The sequence below is a fragment of the Euphorbia lathyris genome, chromosome 3 (assembly GCF_963576675.1).
Source record: "Euphorbia lathyris chromosome 3, ddEupLath1.1, whole genome shotgun sequence".
Classification (NCBI taxonomy): domain Eukaryota; kingdom Viridiplantae; phylum Streptophyta; class Magnoliopsida; order Malpighiales; family Euphorbiaceae; genus Euphorbia; species Euphorbia lathyris.
This window is the reverse complement of record NC_088912.1, coordinates 104,012,498-104,032,424: the sequence shown is the minus strand read 5'-3', so window position 1 is coordinate 104,032,424 and position 19,927 is coordinate 104,012,498. Positions and strand designations below refer to the sequence as shown.

Genomic DNA, 19,927 nt, shown 5'->3' with positions numbered 1-19,927 from the left:
TCACTTCGGATGTGAGCTAACTTAAGGTCTTTATCATTTTCAATTTTTCTAACCAAATTTGAAAATGTCTCAAAGGTTTCATCCTTGCTACTCAGCAATATGATCCAAGTGCACCGAGAAAAGTCATCTACAATGACCAAGGAAAATCTTCTTCCACCCAAGCTCAGCGGCTGGACTGGACCGAAGAGATCCAAGTGTAGTAACTCTAATGGACGCTTAGTTGAGACAATGTTTTTACTATGAAAAGATTGTTTGGTTTGTTTTCCAGCTTGGCAAGCGTGGCATAATTGATCTTTTTCAAATTTAAGTTCTGGCAGACCCTCAACCAATTACTTTCTTGCTAATTTGGCCAGGAGGTCCATGCTTACATGACCAAGTCTCCTGTGCCATAGCCAAGAATTTTCTTCCTTTGACCCTAAGCATACAGTTTTTGAAAACTTCTTTTCTAAGTTCAGCATGAAGACATTATCAATACGAGGGGCAGTTAAAATCAATTCATTTGTTTTTCCCTCGAGTATCCTACACTCAGTGGCATCAAATACAACTTTTCTACCGCTATCACACAGTTGAGCTACGCTCAATAGGTTATATTTAAGACCCCTGACTAGGGAGACTGACTTAATAGTAGGATTACCACCAACGGTTCCTGACCCTACTATCTTACCCTTTTTGTTGTCTCCAAAACTTACGCTTCCTCCTCGTTTACGCTCAAACGTGATGAACTGAGTTTCATCACCAGTCATATGCCTCGAGAATGCGCTGTCAATGTACCACATTTTTGACTTCTCAGCACACCTCACGCTTACCTGTAATATAGCTAGTTGCTTTTAGGTACCCAATTCTTTTTGGGTCCTTGCTTGTTAGGTTCAACAGGTAAAGCATCATATTTTATTTTATTACAACATACTTGAATAGTATGTCCATTCTTTCCACAGAAGTCACAGCTGACCTTCCGTTTAGGATGTCTCACTGACTGGTCAGCGCCCCAGTGCTGAGCGTGCCAGCACACCTTAGTGGTGTGTCCTTTCTTCCCACAGAAGTCACACTGGACATTCCGCTGAGGATTTTATCTCTGCTGACTAGTACTTCGGTACTCAGTGTTCAGAGGATTATTTCTTTTATTCGGAACCTTAAGTTGGTTCTGAATTGATGTGACATCCTTCCTCAGTTTCTTAGAATCTGATTGGACCTCAGAGACAAACTTTTGCATAATTCCTATGTTACTATGCAAATCTGAGTTGTCCTGAAGAAGATATCGAAGGTCACTCAGTTTGACCTCCTCAACCTCGTCACATCGCCTACTGAGTGCTCTAACCTTTTTATTACACTTTTTGACAAGTGTGTAGAGGTCACTCAGGGCACTAACCATTTCATTTCTGAGCAAAGGCAGTGATATTACCTCAGTTGAGTGTTCCTCATCGTCAGATGCAATGGAGGGGTCAGCATGCTCAGAGACACATGGCTCAGCAAGTTCATTAGCCATGAAACAAATCTTTGCTGACTCAGTGGCATCAGCTTCAGATGATGATGAATCATCACTATCGCTCCAGGTTGCCACCATTGCCTTCTTACCGTTCTTTCTTTCTTTCCTCAGCGAGGGACATCTTGACTTGATATGGCCAGTTTGATGACATTCAAAGCATGTAATGGGCTTTGAGCTGTCCTTCTTGTACTTGTTGTCGCTGGAGTCAGCTTTGTACTTATCAAACTTCTTGTAAGGCTTCTTAGAATATTTGTCATTCTTTTTGAATAGCCTCTTCATCTTTCTAGTGAACATAGCCATTTCTTCATCGTCTGTTGAGCTCCCATCAGTGGAGTCAGCTTTCATGACAAGAGACTTTTGCTTCTTATCTTCAGACTTTTCCTTCACCTCGAAATTCTTCATTGAGATCTCATGGGTCAGCAGTGAGCCAATGAGTTCATCATACTTGTAGGTGGTTAAGTCTTGAGCTTCCTCAACAACAGTTTTCTTTGCTTGCCAGCTTTTAGGAAGACTCCTAAGAATCTTCTTGACTTGCTCTTCCTCAGTGAAGATCTTTCCAAGTCTCTTGAGCTCGTTGATGATGTTTGTGAATCTTGCATTCATGTCTGAGATTCCTTCATCATCGTTCATTTTGAACAGCTCGTACAATCTCATATGCTGGTTCACCTTGGATTCTTTCACCTTGTTGGTTCCTTCGTAGGTGACCTCCAGCTTCTTCCAGATCTCCTGCGCTGACTCACAACCTGAAATCTTGTTGTATTCTGCAGCATCTAGCGCACAGTGAAGCATGTTTATAGCCGAAGCATGGTTTTGTAGCTTCTTGAGATCATCCTCTGTCCATTTAGTCTCAGCTTTGACAACCGTTTGGCCATCAATAGTTTCAACAGGAACAAATGGGCCTTGGACTATAGATAGCCATGCGCTCATGTTTGTTGCCTGAATGAAGTTCTTCATTCTATTCTTCCAAAAGATATAGTTAGACCCGAAGAATAGAAGATGCCGAGTTATGGACAGACCCTCAGGTAAAATCTGAGTTGTCAGATTTCCTGGGAGAAACCGAGTGCTGTTTTCAGCCATAGTGGGGATCAGCTTAAGGTAGTTAAACCTTGCACAGTGAGCTATTATGCTCTGATACCACTTGTTGGTCCCTTATAACGTAACAAGTTAGTTCCAAGGGGGGGTAGGAACTATTTTAAAATTTTGGTACGTTAAGGCTGACTTCTTTTTAAATGAAAAGGATTACACAGCGCGCTGAGTGAATTTAAGACACTAGCTTAGTCAACTTGTGACTAAGTCAACTTCTTTCCTTGAGTCAGGAGATAGCACTTGAGTCTATTCATGAACTCAGATACTCAATGCACACAACTCAGCGTGACCTTTTTACTTAGTCAGTTTTCGAGCAAGCAAAATATATCAAAGGAGTTTAAAGGTTAGAAAGATATTACTCAGCAGATTTATCCAGGTTCGGCCTCTATGCCTACGTCCTGTCCCCGGAACACATTCCGAGCTTTCGAATTCTCTACTGAGCTCTTTAAAGGTAGAGCACCAAACCTTTTACAACTAGAAGCTGAGTATAACAAGAGTACCTTCCTCTATACCTCTACTCACTCCTATTCTACCACTGAGTACTATAACCGAGTACTCAGCCTCTCCTTTCTATACTTCTAGAAATGATAATGAGTTTGTCCTAAACAACAATTGCTAATACACTTTAGATGATTGGAAATCACTCTAGACTTTTACACAAAAGTATGGAAATTGGTGTAAGGTATTTGCTTTGCTTTTCTCACAGATTCTTCGAGTATGAATTTGGTCAGTGTGATTGCTAGTTGAAGATCTGTATTGATTGAAGCATATTGATGGCCTTTATATAGTGACACTTGAGGCACCTGGTCATTTCGAATTTCGAAATAACCGTTGGAGGGAAACGGCTTCTTGTCGTTGTCACTCTAGGCGTGCTCAGCGTCGTTGGCCAATAGAATTCTTGCATCTTCTGTCTTCATCAGTCTTTGGCAGAATGTTTCAGCATTTATGGAAAAGTCCACGGGACAGCTTCCTGCGCCTTCTGAATCTTTCCCAAAGTAGAAATACTTTGTCTAGAAGTTGAACATTTTCTGCCTCTGTCCAGACTGCTTTGTCGTCCAACTCAGCAGCTTCGTCTTGAAGCTTTTGCCACGAAGGCTTCCAGATCCTTCTCTTGCCGAGTTGTCGTTTTGGTTGATACGGCTTCGTTTTGAACTTCTAAGCCGAATGGTGTTGATGTTTTGACTTGGGCTTGACTTCCACTTTATGGGCGTTTGGGCTTTTTAATCTTAACGTCTTATACACAATTAAACTCAACATTGAACAAACAAATTAGTGTAAATAAATCAAAGCATTATAAATTTAATGTGTTAGAATATTTTTATCATAACTTAAATAATTTTGTCAAATCAAAATCATTTGGAAAGGTGTTTCAACAATAGGGTCCTAGGACCTATCATGAGCTGTCACGTGTCCAAAATGCATATCAAATTATCTATAAATAGCAGAGGCATTCCAAGATCCTGGGTATCTCATTTTCAATTATCAGAATTCTATTTCTATAATTGTGTTAGTTCAATATTCTGTCATATCACTGACTTTATCATCGGAGAGGGTTCGCCGAAATTCTGACCCCTTTTCTAACGTCCGTTGTGGTTTTCAGGTGACCAGAAGATCATCCAAGGATTCATTGTCAATAATTATGGTAACAGATAGTTTTTTCATGATTAACTTGTATATTAGCATTTTGACAAGTTGTTTTTAGGGTAAATTACATACGTGGTGTACAATCTTTACCCATTTTCACACTTTGGTGTATAACCTTCAATTTTGCACACTAAAGTGTACAACCTTTTAGTGACCTCCCACTAAAGTGTACATCAGGTAATTGTGACCGGTCAACCCGAAGTCAACGCGCCACATCACCATTTTGACTCCTCTAAAAGTCAAAAAATGACCCATTTAATATGAAATTATTTTTGTACCCTTTATTCTTTATATAATTACTAAAAAACACTCTTTCTTCTTCCTCCATTTTTTTTTTTGCAATTTCTCTTTTTAAAGCTTCCACTCTTTTTACCTTTTCTCTCTCTAAGTCTTATCTCTCTCTAAAAGGACTTTGAAATTTACTCATCTCTCTTCATCTTCTTCACTCTTCAAATTTATTTTTTTCTCTCTCTCCAAATTTCTCTCTCTCTTAAATTTCTCTCTCTCTAACCTCTCTCTAGTTAAATCATAAGAACACCATTTTTGTCTCTTAAAAAAATCTCAGGTTCATACATCAAAACATAATCAATTTCCTCATCAATGGCTGTATTCTCAAGCAAATCAATCTGAGAGGAACGAACTCATGAATCGAAATTGCCGCGAATCGGCAATCCGCCACCCGCTTGCCGAAACTGACCAGAATTCAGGTTAAATCTGATCAAACAATAAAAAGAGAATCAGATATAAATGAAAAAAGTAAAAGCATCAATACCTTTTCCAGAATCTCTGTTACGCTTCACCATCGTCTGCAACTGTACGGCTCTGCGGAGGCGATTGGCTTCGTATTAGAGGAACGAACTCATTTTGGCTTCGTATTAGGAATCTGAATAAATCATAGAGTTTCACTTGAATATTGTTGAAACTAATTAGTAAAGTCTCAGTGAAGAAGAGAGAAATAACTAGAGAGAGAGGTTAGAGAGAGAGAAATTTAAGAGATAGAAATAAATTTGGAGAGAGAGAAAGAAATAAATTTGAATAGTGAAGAAGATGAAGAGAGATGGGTAAATTTCAAAGTGCCTTTAGAGAGAGATAGGATTTAGAGAGATAAAAGGTAAAAACAATGGAAGCTTTAGAGAGAGAAATTGCAAAAAAAAAAATGGAGGAAGAAGAAATTGTATTTTTTAGTAATTATATAAAGAATAAAGGGTACAAAAATAATTTCATATTAAGTGGGTCATTTTTTGACTTTTAGTTGAGTCAAAATGGTGATGTGGCGCGTTGACTTCGGGTTGACCGGTCACAATTACCTGATGTACACTTTAGTGGGAGGTCACCAAAAGGTTATACACTTTAGTGTGCAAAATTGAAGGTTGTACACCAAAATGTGAAAATGGGTAAAGGTTGTACACCACATATGTAATTTACCCGTTGTTTTTAGGCTTAATACATCATTTGCTCCCTGAACTTGTCCAAAATGGTTGATTGACCCCCTGAACTTTCAAAATGTCTTGATAGCTCCCTGAACTTACATAAAATGTTCAGTTAGCCCCCTAAACTTGCGTAAAACGTAATCAATTGATCACTCGGTTGCAAAAAAGTAAGTTAAATACGGAAAATATATTGCACGCGTCTTAAGAAAAGTAAACCAATAAAGATCGGAGTATTGCGGTTGTAATATTAGAGAATACAAGGTTTGTAGTTGAGCAAGTAATAACTTCATTTTTACTCTATTTTTGAATTATGTAATAACATTCTAAGACACGTGGAATACATCTTCCGCATTTAACTTACTTTTTTACAGCCGAGTGATCAATTGATTACGTTTTACGCAAGTTCAGAGGGCTAACTAAACATTTTATGCAAGTTCAGGAAGCTATCGAGACACTTTGAAAGTTCAGGGGGCCAATCAACTATTTCGGACAAGTTCAAGGGGCAAATGATGTATTAAGCCTTGTTTTTAGCTATATTAGTACAGAATAAATATTTTGGATATAATTGATATTCGAAAGGTCTAATGTGAACGTTAAATAATAGTAACTAGTCTGTTTGAATATTCTGTTAGCAATGGATAAAATTGACTTTGTTTGGAAACGTTAGAAATAAATATGTACTTCAAAACGATACCAGAAATTTGGGATTTATCTCTAATTAATGGAATAAAGTGCAAAAATACTTCTAACATTTATAGTCAAGAGCAATTTTAACTCTAACGCCTAAAATGGTGCAATTTTACCCTTAATATTGGCAGCTAAGTGTAATTTTACCTCTAACATTGGTAAGTTGGGTCAATTTCAGACATTATTATAAAATACATATATTTTGTTCTTTATTCTGCACCAATTGCATATCAGTTTGTTTTAAAAAAAATCATATATTTCTATGATTAAATAATAAAATTGGAGATTAATATTTGTAAATTTTTTGAAATTTTTTTCTCCAACTCATACAAAAGACAGTATACTTTTTAAAATTTTATTAAAAAAAAAATTCACGTCTAATCATATGTTTATGATATGTTACTAATGAGACTCACATGTGAAGTGTAAATAACAAGATTCATAACCGAGAAGACAGTTTGATAAATTATTCCTCAAAGCCATCCAATTTGACAACTTTTGGAGTAAAATTGCTCTTGACTGCCAACTTTAATGATAAAATTGCACAATTTTATATGTTAGAGGGAAAAATTGCTCTTGACTATAAAAATTAAGGATTTTTTTTCACCTTTTCCCTTAATTAATTGAACCTAATCAAGCAACTATATTATCAAAAAATAGTGGAGATACTATTGCTTTTGTTTTTTCTTAAATCCTTAGAAAGAAGTCTTGAATGCACTATAATGATGGAATTTAGAGATTGTCTAATTAAAGAGAAATGAACCTTAAGTTTGAATAGTGTATGGGCTTATTATTATTATTATTAAAGCTCAATTTAAGACATTAAATACACATTAGGTCTCGTTTGATTATCGGAAAATATTGTGTTGAAAAATAAATATTTTCCGGTATTTAACAATACTGAAAAACGAAAAGAATTGGTGGGTTGCTACTATTTTTAAAAGAGTAAAAAGAGTGAAATAAAGTTACAAAAACTTAGGAAAATGTTTTACTCTTTTTCATGGAGTAAAATATTTTTCTCGCTTTCTTTCTTCATATATTTTCTTGTTGACTAACATGAAAAAATTTGTTGATTTGTTTTCTTAAGCAAACAAACACCGAAAAATCAGAAAAATAATTTTCAGTACAATTTCGGTCAACAAACGGAGCTTGCGTGTATTAACAAAAATAGTGCTTTTAATAAAGTACACCATATTAGTAGGTTCGTAAACTAAATTGGATTATACATCTCGTCGAATTATATATATAAAAAATTATATTGTGAGGTGAGGTTATCCTTAAACACTCTTCAGTACTCTAATAAAGCTTTATAGCAAGGAACGAGTGCTCATAAGAACTTTCCACATCAAACGATGTGTACCGTTTTGTCATAAAAAAAAACCCGACAAAACAATAAATGTCGTTTGATGTGTGTAAGAGTTTTCAAGGACCCGATTCTCGATCCTCTAATGACAAACATTTTTTACTGTTTGATAAGGAAAAGGGCTATCGGGCTGGCATTGGCTTTAGCACATAGAGCTTGCATGCATGAGCATCCACATTTGTCGTTAATTTGTCTTGAAACGGAGTTGTTAGGGTATTTCGCTGTAAATTGGAAAAAAAAAACAAAGAGATTAAATAAACCATAAAAGAAAAAGAAAAGAAAAATGTTACTAGGGTTATCAACAAGATAAAGGAAGTCTCCGCTAGGGATTTTCCCCGACAGAGATGGAAAACTCTCGAAAAAAGATTCCCCATAAGGTAGGAATGGAGAATTTTTTTTGTCTCCGGAAGTAGACGAGGACGGGGATGGGGAATGCTCTCCCCACCTCGGGTTTCCGACCCAAAACTATTAATAAAATTATATATATTAAATTAATAATAATTTTAATTTAATACTTCATAAATATAATTATAATACTAATTAAACAAATTATACACTAGTATTTGATTAAAATTTTGAAATTAATTTTTATTTTATCTAAAATTAATTTTTATTTAATATTTAAAATAAAAAAGATAAATGATAAAATCCCTGTGAGAAATCTGATCCTCGTGGGAACTCCAAATATAGGTTTGTAAATATCAAGCCGCCGCTCATGAACAGCCCGACATTCGGCTCGATAAATGCTCGATCGTGTTCGATTCGATTTATAAACAAGCCTAGCTTGAGCACGATGAAACTCGGCTCAAAAGCTCGCTGGCAGCTCAGTTATAGATTCATGAATAATCTCGATTATAATGTTCAAAAAAAGCTTGGTTCGATTATTTTTTGGGTAATTAATTTATTAGTCCCTATATTTTGACAAAACACACTGTTTAGTCCCTGTATTTTCAAAAACACATGGCAAGATCCCTAACCTTTTTCTCAGTGAACTGTTTAGTCATTCCGTCTGTTTGTTAGATTTTTTACAGTTTATGACTTCGAAAATGACTAAATTACCCTTTACTATTTACCTTCAAACTTCAGAAGAGGAAATCAAATTTAGAAGAAGAAGCTATTTGTATGGAGAACAAGAAAAAGAACAGACTCAATGCTTACGAATTTGAACGATTAAGAAGAAAATCAAGAAAAAAAAAACATTGAAAGTTAATTTCAGATGCATTAGAGTTTAAAGGAAAGGAAAAGAAGAACGCAAATTCAAATTAACTAACAGAATCTTCATGAGAGTCTAACGGCAATGACTAAACAGTTTACCGAGAAAAACGTTAGGGACTAAACAGTTCACCGAGAAAAACCTTAGGGACTTTACCGTGTGTTTTTTGAAATACAGGGATTAAACAGTGTGTTTTATCAAAATATAGGGACTAATAAATTAATTACCCTTATTTTTTTAATAATAGTATTCGAATAAAGGGAAAAATGTAAAACAATGTATTTTTGTAGGTTTCAAAACTATGTGGATTTGTGTTAAAAAAAATTCAATAAACAAAAGTAATGAACTATTCGCGAACGAGATTTATGAACAGAAGTGACGAACTGCTCGCGAGCAGTTCACAGATAAGATGTTGAGATCGAGCTCGAGTTCATCAATTTTTAATAAACTGAACATGAGCAGGTCGGCTCAACTCGATTATAGCTCTATCCAACGGCGCGGAGATGGGAAAGATTGTTCCCCGATTCATGTGTGGTAACGATATGGAGATTATCCGAAATAATTGGGGACGATGATGGCGAAACCATTCCCTGACCTCATCCCGGACCGTTTATAACCCTAAATGATTTTGTATTAAGAAAGAGTAACGTACCTCCCATAGATCCCTTGCTTGGACAATAGAGTTATTAGGGAGACCAATATCATCCCAATGGGCAGTCATTGTTGATTTATATGGCTTTTTGTTTACAAATAGCACCACTACTCTTTCTCCACTTAGAGGTCCTGCCCATATCTGCTCATTTAATTTATTAATTAAACCACATCCAACAAAACAACAATTTAATTTAATTATATATATATATATATATAGAGGGTAAATTACACTCATAACCCCTGAACTTTGCACCATACTTTTATTATCACCTCTAGGGTGAGCAGAACCGAACCGAAAACCCAAAGACCGAAAAAACCGAACCAAACCGGACCGAATTGTATTTCGGTTTGGTTTGATCCTAATTTTTAAGATAGTTTGGTTTTTGGTTCGGTTTGGTTCGGTTTAAAACCGAACAAAACCGAACTGAAATATAATATATAATTTTTAGTTTTATGTATTGGGAGACTGAGAATGAACTTAATTGTCACCGCAGCCTCGATGTGCACTAGAATTCACTTTTTAAATATTTAATCCTTCTTAATTATTTATAGCCTTCAACACAAGTTGTTTCTGGAATATAAATTTCTGCATTGATTACAACAACAACAAAGCCTTAGTCCCGAAATGATTCGGGGTCGGCTAACATGAACCATCATATAAAACTGTGAAAATCAAGTCGTGTCAGCGACACAGATTCGCTCCCTCCACTCCGTCCTATCCACTACCATATTTTCCTCAATTCCCAATAAACTCATATCACTCTCGATCACCCTCCTCCAAGTTTGCTTAGGTCTTCCCCTACCCCTCACCATTACATCCCTTTGCCACTCTTCGGTTCTCCTAACCGGCGCATCAAGCGCTCTACGTCTCACATGGCCAAACCACCTTAGTCGGTTTTCTCTCATTTTATTCTCAATAGATGTGACCCCTACTTTTGTCCTAATTATTTCATTACGCACCCGCCACCGACACCGACATCTTATGGATGTGGCAGTGTTTCACTGCCCAACACTCCGTACCATATAACAATGTTGGTCTAATTGCCGTCCGGTAGAATTTTCCCTTCAATCTATTAGGCATGCCGGGATCACAAAGGAAACCCGTAGCACTCTTCCACTTCGACCAACCAGCTTTAATCCTATGAGCAACATCTCCATCTACTTCTCCATCCGTTTGGATAATAGATCCTAAATACCGGAAGCAATCCGAGGCCTGAACAACTCTCCCATCTAGGGTGATTGTCTCTGCCTCCCTACTCCTACGGCCGCTAAACTTACACTCCAAATATTCTGTCTTACTTCGACTCAACTTAAAGCCTCTAGATTCTAGAGTTTGCCTCCATAGTTCCAACTTCATCTCCACTCCTTCTTTCGTCTCATCAACCAACACAATATCATCTGCAAACAGCATGCACCATGGTATACCATCTTGAAGTGAACTTGTATTGTGAAATATAAATTTATATCAGAAATATAAATTGTGCTGCTATATAAATTTGTGCATTGATTGTGAAATATAAATTTATATCAGAAATATAAACTGTGCTGCTGGATTAGTTATAGCCTTGAAATCATTTCTCCTATTTTCAGTGCTTAGTTTGTATCCATGATCAAAGATCAAATAGGCTTCTGAATTGGTGAAATAGTTGATCATAAAATTTTCCAATTGGTTTTCTTTCTTTATGCTTAAAGCTTTTAATTTCATGTCTAGATTAATTAGAATAGTAACAGATGTCTAATATTCTGTTCGGTCCAAACATGAACCGAACCAGACTGGACCGAAATAATTTGGTTCGGTCCAGACCAAACTGAATTATAATTTCGTTTGGTTTGGTCCTCAAAAATACATATAATTCAATTCGGTCCATTTCGGTTTGGTTCGGTTTTTGGACCGAACCGGACCATGCTCACTCCTAATCACCTCTAAACTTCAAAACCGAACATTATGGTTCTTGAACTTCACTAACATAATGACCCATTTTAATGTTGTCCATATCAAAATAACTAATGATGATCTAAGAATGAAAAAATACAAAAAAAAAAAAAAAAAAAAAAAAAATTAAAGTTGTTTAGAACCTTTGAACCACCGTTTTTTATTTTCCTAATCACAATTTATTTGATATTTCTATCTAAACAACCAATTTTCTAAACTAGCTAAACAACACCTGAATGACTATAAACTAAAAAAATTCAAAAATTAAAATTGCTCGAAATATTATTTCTACTAGAGATTCAAGCCTTATTTGGCGCATGTGGTATTCAAAGTTTTGTCAATTACCCCCTCACATTTGCCCTAGAGGTGACATTTAACCAATTTCGGATAAAAAAAAATTATCTGATTTATTAAATTTTCTGCATGACACAATTTTTAACACGTGACGATAGGAATTCCAAATGAGTCAATTGACAACATTTTGGATACTACAAAAGCCAAAAAAAACCTTTATGCCTTTCTACCAGTTGTACGACATAGAGTTGCCTGCTATTGAAGTGATCATATTGATCAATCTTAGAAATGGTCATTATGTTAGTAAAGTGTATAATTCAAGCAATGGAGGGTAAATTGTTGAGAATTGTCATAGAATGGGGCACCTCAATTTAATATTTGTACCTATTTTTTTTCTTCTAATTCGAATTTTTATTTCATTTTTATATTATTATATTTCGATTAGAATAGAATATTCTATATCTATAATTCTTAATTATATATTAGTTCTTAATTATATATTAGTAGATTCTATATTTCTATTAGAATATTTTATTCGGTTTTGAAGTTTAAAGACTATAATGAAAGTAAGTACACAGTTCATGGACCATGTGTAATTTATTATATAATTAGATTAAAGATTCAGTTATGATCTTACATCACGCTCTCCTTCCATTCTGACCTTCTTGGCTTGTACACCCAAAGGGTCTATTAAATTCCAACACCATCATCCATCACAATTTATAATAAATAATATTAAAATACATATTTTATTTTATTATGTTAGTTAAACTTACCTTGATTGATAGCAATTACCTCCTCATTGCTGATAATCTGCATAGTCTCATTGCTCATAGATAGTATATCACACCCTAAAAGCAATGGTGCCTGTACAAGTACAACTCAACCAAATTATTCATAATTTCAATTTAGGTTATTTATTTCAACTTTTTCAGAACAACCTTGAGCATTACATTTCAAATAGAGATATCAAAATGGGTCATGGCCCATTTAACAACCTATTTAACTCATAGATTAAATGGGTTGGGTTACAAACCGACTGATCCATCTAATTCATATAATAAAGGGGTTGCATTGCGAGTTAGTTGAGTCGACCTATTAACTCATTTAATAATTTGTGAAAATCGAACATAAAAAACATGAAAACGTGAAAAATGGAAAACATGAAGAAGAGAAACGTAAAAAACGGAAATATATATGTATATGAAAAATCTGAATATATGTGAAAAGTGAAATAAAAGTAGTTAGCTAACAAGACTGTAAATTTCAGGGTCAATTCATTTTTTTGAATCAAAATAAATTGGCTAATAATGTATTAAGCCCAAACAAATAAATTTTCCCAAAAATAGATACCTTAGAGATAGCCCATAGGCTAAAATGCACCACATATTCGTTGTACTTCATTCCTCCATTTCCCACTTCTAGCATATCTGGGTCTGCCAGTTTCATCATCAATGAAAAAAGAAAACACATTTTTTATGAATTGGGACCTATAAAACAAATAATAATTAAGTAATGCCCGTTTGGTTCTCGGAAAATATTATGAAAAAAAATATATATTTTTATGATTTTTCGGTATTTATTTGTTTAGTAGAAAAATTTCTATTAATCAATAGAAAATTATGTAAAAGAAAAAATGTTTCAAAAAGTAAAACATTCTCCTAAACTTTTGGATCTCTACTCCGTTCACTCTTACCTTTTAAAAAGAATAGTCTCCCGTCACTTCTTTTCATTTTTGGATATTATAATTAAACATTCTAACACAAAATTTTATTCTAGCCAATAATTTTGGCAAACAAATAGTACTAATAATCATAATATGAAGTAATTAACTAACCATTCCAACCACCAGGCTTAGCATAATCAGCATACATTTGGTTCATGTCAGCTATCCGTAGCATACTGTCAAACCAGGAAGGATTAACAGTTAATGATGCGCGTTAATTACTATTTAATTAATGGTTTAATGTACCATCTGCCCTTGAATTTGTCTAAAAAGCTTGATGTACCCCTAAACTTTTAAAATATATGAATAGGTCTCTCAACTTATTTAAATGCCTCGATACCTCCGCAACGTGCTTAAAATGTAGTTAATTAACCATTCGATTGCAAAGAAGTAAGTTGCACGCGGAAGGTGTGTTTCATGCGTTTTGAAAAAGTAAAACGACCAAGATCGGGATATATGAGGTTCTAACACCAGAGAGGAAAGTTTTTACAGTTGAGCAAATAAGAATTTCGTTTTTAATATGTTTTATTAGGGGATAAAAATTTCAAGGCTTGTACAGTACACCTTACACATGCAGTTTCTTTCTTTGCAACCAAGTGATTAATGAACTAATTTGAAGCAAGTTGAGAAGGGCTATCTGAACAGTTTGAAAATTCAGGGGCCAATCAAACTTTTTGGACAAGTTCATTGGCAAATGATATATTAACTTTAATTTAATCTTAGTATATGAATTTACCTATCACATTTGTCTTTTATGTAATAACATTTCAAGGCGTGTGCAACACATCTTAAGTATGTAGCTTACTTCTTTACAATCAAATGATTAATTAACTACATTTTAAACAAGTTGATGATGGCTATCAAAACATTTTGAAAATTTAGAAGATTAATTAAGCTTTTTGGATATGTTTAATTGTAAATGATATATTAAGACTTAATTTAATCTTAGTATATGAATTTACCATTTACATTTATCTTTTATGTAATAACATTTCAAAACGCGTACAACACATTATACGAATGAATTGACTATATTTTAAGTAAGTTGGTGAGAAGTATCGGGACATTTTGAAAATTCAAACAGGTCAATCAAATTTAAACCTTATCTTAATATATGAATTTACCTATCCCATTTGTCTTTTATGTCGTCAGCTGTTCTCCAGCTATTTCCTACATCTGCTCCCCATAGAGCTGGACTCATGTCTCCCCTAATCAATTATTTTCCATAATTAAACACACTTAATGAATTTAAACTCAATTAATTTAAAAAAAGAAGTTAAATAAGCACCAACCATTCACACAGAGAAAAAAAGATGGGGCGCCCTGTCTTCTTTAGTGCATCAGACATTGCTCTGTATCTGCAATAAGTAAAGCAAATTAGATTTTTCATTAATTAACTAAATTCCACAGCAATTGTATATAATAATAATAAAAGGAATAAGATGTAAAAATACCATTTATGTTGGTGGTTAAGAGCAATTTTATCCCTAATATTGTCAATAAAGAGCAAATTTACTCTAAACGTTGGCAAGTTAGATCAATTTGATAAATAATTGGTCAAACTGTTTTTTCAGTCATGAATATTGTGATCTACACTTGTAGTGTGCGTCATTTTATCACCCATTCATAACACATCAAAATCATATGAATAGACGTAAAAGAAATTTATATATTTTGTACGAATTGGACAAAAGAAATCCAAATATTTCGGCGAATTTAAAAACATTAAGCTCCAATTTTATTATTGAATCATAAACATATGATTTTTTTTTTGAACAATTGATATGCAACTGGCGAAGAAAAAAGGAACAAAAAAATGTGTTTATGATGTTTGAAATTAACTCAAATTATAAATGTTACGAGTAAAATTACTCTTGACGGTTAATATTAAAATAAAATTGCACAATTTTAAATATTAGTGATAAAATTGCTGCTGAGTGTCAATATTAGAGATTTGAAGGAGAAATAATTAACCTGATGGTGGGTCTTATATCATTGTTATAACAATTATCATACTTGAGGTAGTCAATTCCCTGGACAGATATATATATTAATTTAATTTAATTAGCATAATAAGCTCTAATTAAACTTGCAATTAAATATTTAAAATAATAATAATAATAATACCCATGAAGCAAATGTGTTAGCATCTTGCTCTTCGTATCCAAGTGATCCTGGTATTTTTCCCGAACATGTTCTCAACCTGCAATTCAAGCATGTGAATTAAGAAGACAAGAGAAGGGTTAGTTAATTAATTTCTTTTTGATTAAATATGAATTAGTGAGATAATGAGAAATTTAATTACCCAGCATCTGCATAGATTCCTAACTTCAGACCCTTGCCATGAACATAATCTGACAGACCTTTAATTCCAGACGGAAATGAAATCCTGTTGGCCACAAGTCTGTGCTGATACAATTAAAAAAAAACATTTTTACGGATATTTTTGAGTGTTAGCCTGTTTGTTTGAAAACATTGTGCATGAAATGTTTTATCCGATTTCACTTCTTCCCGTTTTCCGACATTGTCAAACAATGGAAAATATTATTTTCCAACAAAAAATAAAAAGTTCGCTAGAGTGGAAGTGAACCTGCTGATCACGATTGGATTCACCCCAACAATCATCTGATAATTAAACATTTGAAAAAATAGTTAATTAGAAAAATAATTTAGTGATTCATATATACACAGGGACGGATCCACGAGAGCTAGGGATGTTTTGAGCATTCATTGGTCACCGGAAAATCCCAAAAATTCTATGGGAACAGCATAAGAAGCTTTAATTTTTTTTATGTAAAATACACCTAAAAAAAATCAATTTAGCATCTATAAATTACAAGAGACCACCACAAATACTCCTGCTAGTAAATCCTGGATCCGTCTCTCCATATATACATATATGCAACAATGAAGAGCGTTAATTTTACCTATATTGATATATTGATATCCAAGCTTCGCAAGACCAGTTGAGACTAAAGCATCAGCTGTTAATTGGAGGCAAGAACAGAGATCGTATTTGTTGAATGTTATCAGTTGAGAATTTGTTTAAAGAAAAAATAAATTTTGATAACATACGAAATAATATTGCGTGTCTTCATCCTAAACTAATAATAGCATCTAGAACAACATGTTTCAGATTCAACTAAACAGAAATATGTATTCCTTTCATCTGACACGTGATGGGAGAGTCTCCAAGTCCAACTCGAATCACATAACGCAAATTTAGGTTAATCCAAAATAGACATGACACAACTTACCTAAATTAGAGTCACACATTCTAAGCTAATACGAGCATCCAAAACAACAGGCGTCAAATTCAATTAAACATGAATATCGTCTTTTTTCTGACACGTGGATTAATAGGAGATTCTCTTAGTCCAACTTGGATCACGTCCCGCAAGCTAATCCAAAATAAGTACGACAACTTACCAAATTAGGTTAGTCAAAGACAGCAATATCGTATAAATACGTCTAGAAACTCCTTGTTCTGTGTGACTACTCTCAATTGTTTAATACTTCGTCTCTTAATCTGCTAAAGGCTACTTAAGCAGAGTGTTAACCGCCTCAAACTGACCATAAGATATAGAAAGATCGTGCTCTTAATCTGCTAAAGGCTACTTAAGCAGATTGTTAACAGCCTCAAACTGACCATAAGATATAGAAAGATCATTTCAACCACGAGAGTACTACCTCACATAATCTTTGTATCTAAGTTTTAAACAAATTCAATCTAATTTTGGAAGTACTGATTCAATTTTCCTAGTATTAGGCACAAATGCAATGCAACTAAAATCAATTTAATTAAAAACTGAGTTAGGCATTTAATCAAACACGAAATGAGCAGTAATAGTCAACGAAAGATCGCACTGAATAAAAGCATTTCCACAGCAAAGTACCTGTTTGTTTAACAATAGTCTCATTAATCCGACAGTTGAAGTGATTCCAAGAGCTCCATCTGTGCGAAATGAAGGAGATTAAAACACAATGACGAACTACTAAGTTTAACTCAAATGAAGAGATGAAATTATACCCCATAGGAGGAGTGAGAGCAAGGTCATTGTCGAGTAGCAACCTCCTGCCGCCTGTAATTGAATTAGATCTGAAGAAACCTCTGCTCTCACTCTCAACAACAATTAACAAGAAGAATGAGAAGAATACAAATGGAAGATTCGCCATTATGTGATTATGAGCAGAGCAGGGCAGAGAAGTTTGTTAAATGCTAAAAATAAGGCGCACCAAATGCCTTTTGCACGTTTTAGAAGATGAGCCATTTTAATAGTAATATCTTGAGACTGGAAGTCGGCGACACTGACTGCAACTATACATGTTTGTGTATTGATTCATCATGGATGCCAGCCTACCGCACTTGCTCTCTTCTTCCTTTTTTCTGGTAAAAGCTTTTGAGTTAGTGTGTGAATTGGTGATCACTATTAAAATCATTAATGTTAACTAATCAAACTTCCAACTGTTACTAATGCATTTATTTCCAACAATACTATTCATACTCAATCTTATATATTATTGGCCTAATTATATATCTAGTAGAGATGTAAATATGGGTTCGTGTTAACCTTCTATGACCAGTTTAGATCAACTCTAACACCAATCCATTTAATAAACGGATTGACACAATCCGTTTAATAAACGGATTAATCTAAATAACTCGTTTATTTAAATGAATAAATCATGAGTGAAAAATTAACACAACTCGTTTAACCCATTAACCTGTTATGTATAAAAATAGGTTAAATAACTTGTTTAACCTTTTAACTTTCAACAAAATCAAAATATAAAAAGGGAGAAATAGATTTGCAATCATGAAGTTTAAAACCTAAAAATCTTTTATATATTAGGAACAATTACTATCATATGACATATAATATTTACAAAATTTATACGGATCAAACGAGTTACATGAGTTGGGTTAAATGGATTAACAGGTTGGGTCGACCGTGATCTGCCAACACGCGTAAAATTACACAGGTTGCAATGAATTTACAAGTCAACCTGCGGTCTGACCCATTTCATATACGACTTAAGTGTGTCGATCAATTTATGACTCGAACCCATTAAGGCATAATCCTATAATTCGTTTAATTTGCGGGTTATGCAGGTCGTGACCCATATTGACAGCTTATCCAACCATCTCAAGTTGTCCAAAAACTGCAACTAGCCTTCTGAACTTCAAAATGTTACAATTAACCCTCTCAATTTGTTTATTTGGAACAAATAACCCTTCAAATAGGTTAATATTTATGATTTTGGGGAGTTTTTTTTTTTTTTTGTATTTTTGTTAATGTATCAATAAATTAATTAGATGTAGCAACCGATATTTTGGACATTTTTTATTTTTGTTGTAACATTATGTTGAATATTTTTTTGGATTTAGGGTTTATTTGTTATAAATAAGCAACTTGAGGTGTTATTTGTTCAAAATAAGCAAGTTGAGAGGGTTAGTTATAACATTTTGAAGTTTAGGACCAATTGCAATTTTTGGACAACTTGAGGAGGCTGGATTTTATTATTAAAGTTATTAATTATTATTATATTTACCAATACTAATAGTGAGATGAAAGAGACTTATCAATAATAAACTATTAATAAAATAAAATAAGGAAGCACTAAATATGGAGATAGACTGTCTGTTAAATATAGAGGATGGAGAGTTTTGTAGTGATTTGAAGAGGCACTAAGATGCTGTTGAAGTTGATTTTTAACTCTCTCTCCTTAAAAGTCAAACTAAGAGATTGTTGGAGATGCTCTTAAACTACGGATTTAAAATTCGAATCTTACCGTTTACAAAAAGATAATAACTATGGTGGTGGTGATTCAAGTAAGTTGCAGGTTTTCTCTGGTTTAAATTGGAATGCAAGGATTTGGGAGAATTTTGTGGTGAACAATCATCTGTCAAAGCTTCCTGATCAGGTGATTTCTCTTCAATGATAAATTTTCTATTCTGGTTTTCGTGTCATAATCGTGTTATAATATGATCCCGTAATCAGATTAACTCTTTTAAATTGTATTGTGATGTTAAAAGTTGTCATACATGCCGGATTGGAAACCGATTAGCTTCGGTTTGGATTGTCTTGAGTTTGTTTTTTTTTTTTTTTTTGATAAAATAGCAGGTATCATTTCATTAGATAAGGAAGTTCAGAGATACAGATACATGAAAAAGGAGGAATACAACCTCATACCCATACAGGCTAGTGCCAGTACAAGATTCATTACAGGAAGAAAAAAGACTACAATGAGTGATAAAAACCATTAAAGGTAGAAACAATACAAAGAAACTAGAAACCATATACTCCTTGAAAGTCGAATCTCGTTGAAATACTGCTGCAATCCGTTCTTCATCCTTCAAACTCTTCCGGACAATCGGATCTGAGTCCGTTTCTATTGTGCAACCACGCAGAT

The 19,927-nt window shown here is 34.0% G+C and overlaps 1 protein-coding gene across 1 annotated transcript; it reads right to left on the bottom strand.

The window, feature by feature from the left end:
• Positions 1–7,472: 7,472 nt before the first annotated feature.
• On the bottom strand, positions 7,473–17,943 carry LOC136224369 (alpha-galactosidase 1-like). Its single transcript, XM_066012693.1, has 15 exons — positions 17,544–17,943; positions 17,410–17,468; positions 16,441–16,497; positions 16,104–16,138; positions 15,819–15,922; positions 15,641–15,716; positions 15,488–15,546; positions 14,806–14,871; positions 14,638–14,721; positions 13,625–13,689; positions 13,141–13,223; positions 12,564–12,654; positions 12,425–12,474; positions 9,559–9,699; positions 7,473–7,914 (listed from the first exon to the last, which is right to left on the bottom strand). Exons 1-15 carry the CDS (start codon positions 17,687–17,689, stop codon positions 7,816–7,818), a joined length of 1,215 nt encoding a protein of 404 aa, XP_065868765.1. The 5' UTR covers positions 17,690–17,943; the 3' UTR covers positions 7,473–7,815.
• Positions 17,944–19,927: the final 1,984 nt, after the last annotated feature.

What these genes read in the sequence shown, in the direction of transcription:
- LOC136224369 (XM_066012693.1), bottom strand. Translation starts at nt 17,689, where the DNA reads ATGGCGAATCTTCCATTTGTATTCTTCTCATTCTTCTTGTTAATTGTT. An exon ending in GGAATCTATGCAGATGCTGG is followed by an intron (nt 15,717 to 15,818) that starts GTAATTAAATTT and finishes CTTGAATTGCAG; the next exon opens with GTTGAGAACATGTTCGGGAA. An exon ending in GAATGGAAGGAGAGCGTGAT is followed by an intron (nt 9,700 to 12,424) that starts GTAAGATCATAA and finishes TTAAATGAGCAG; the next exon opens with ATATGGGCAGGACCTCTAAG.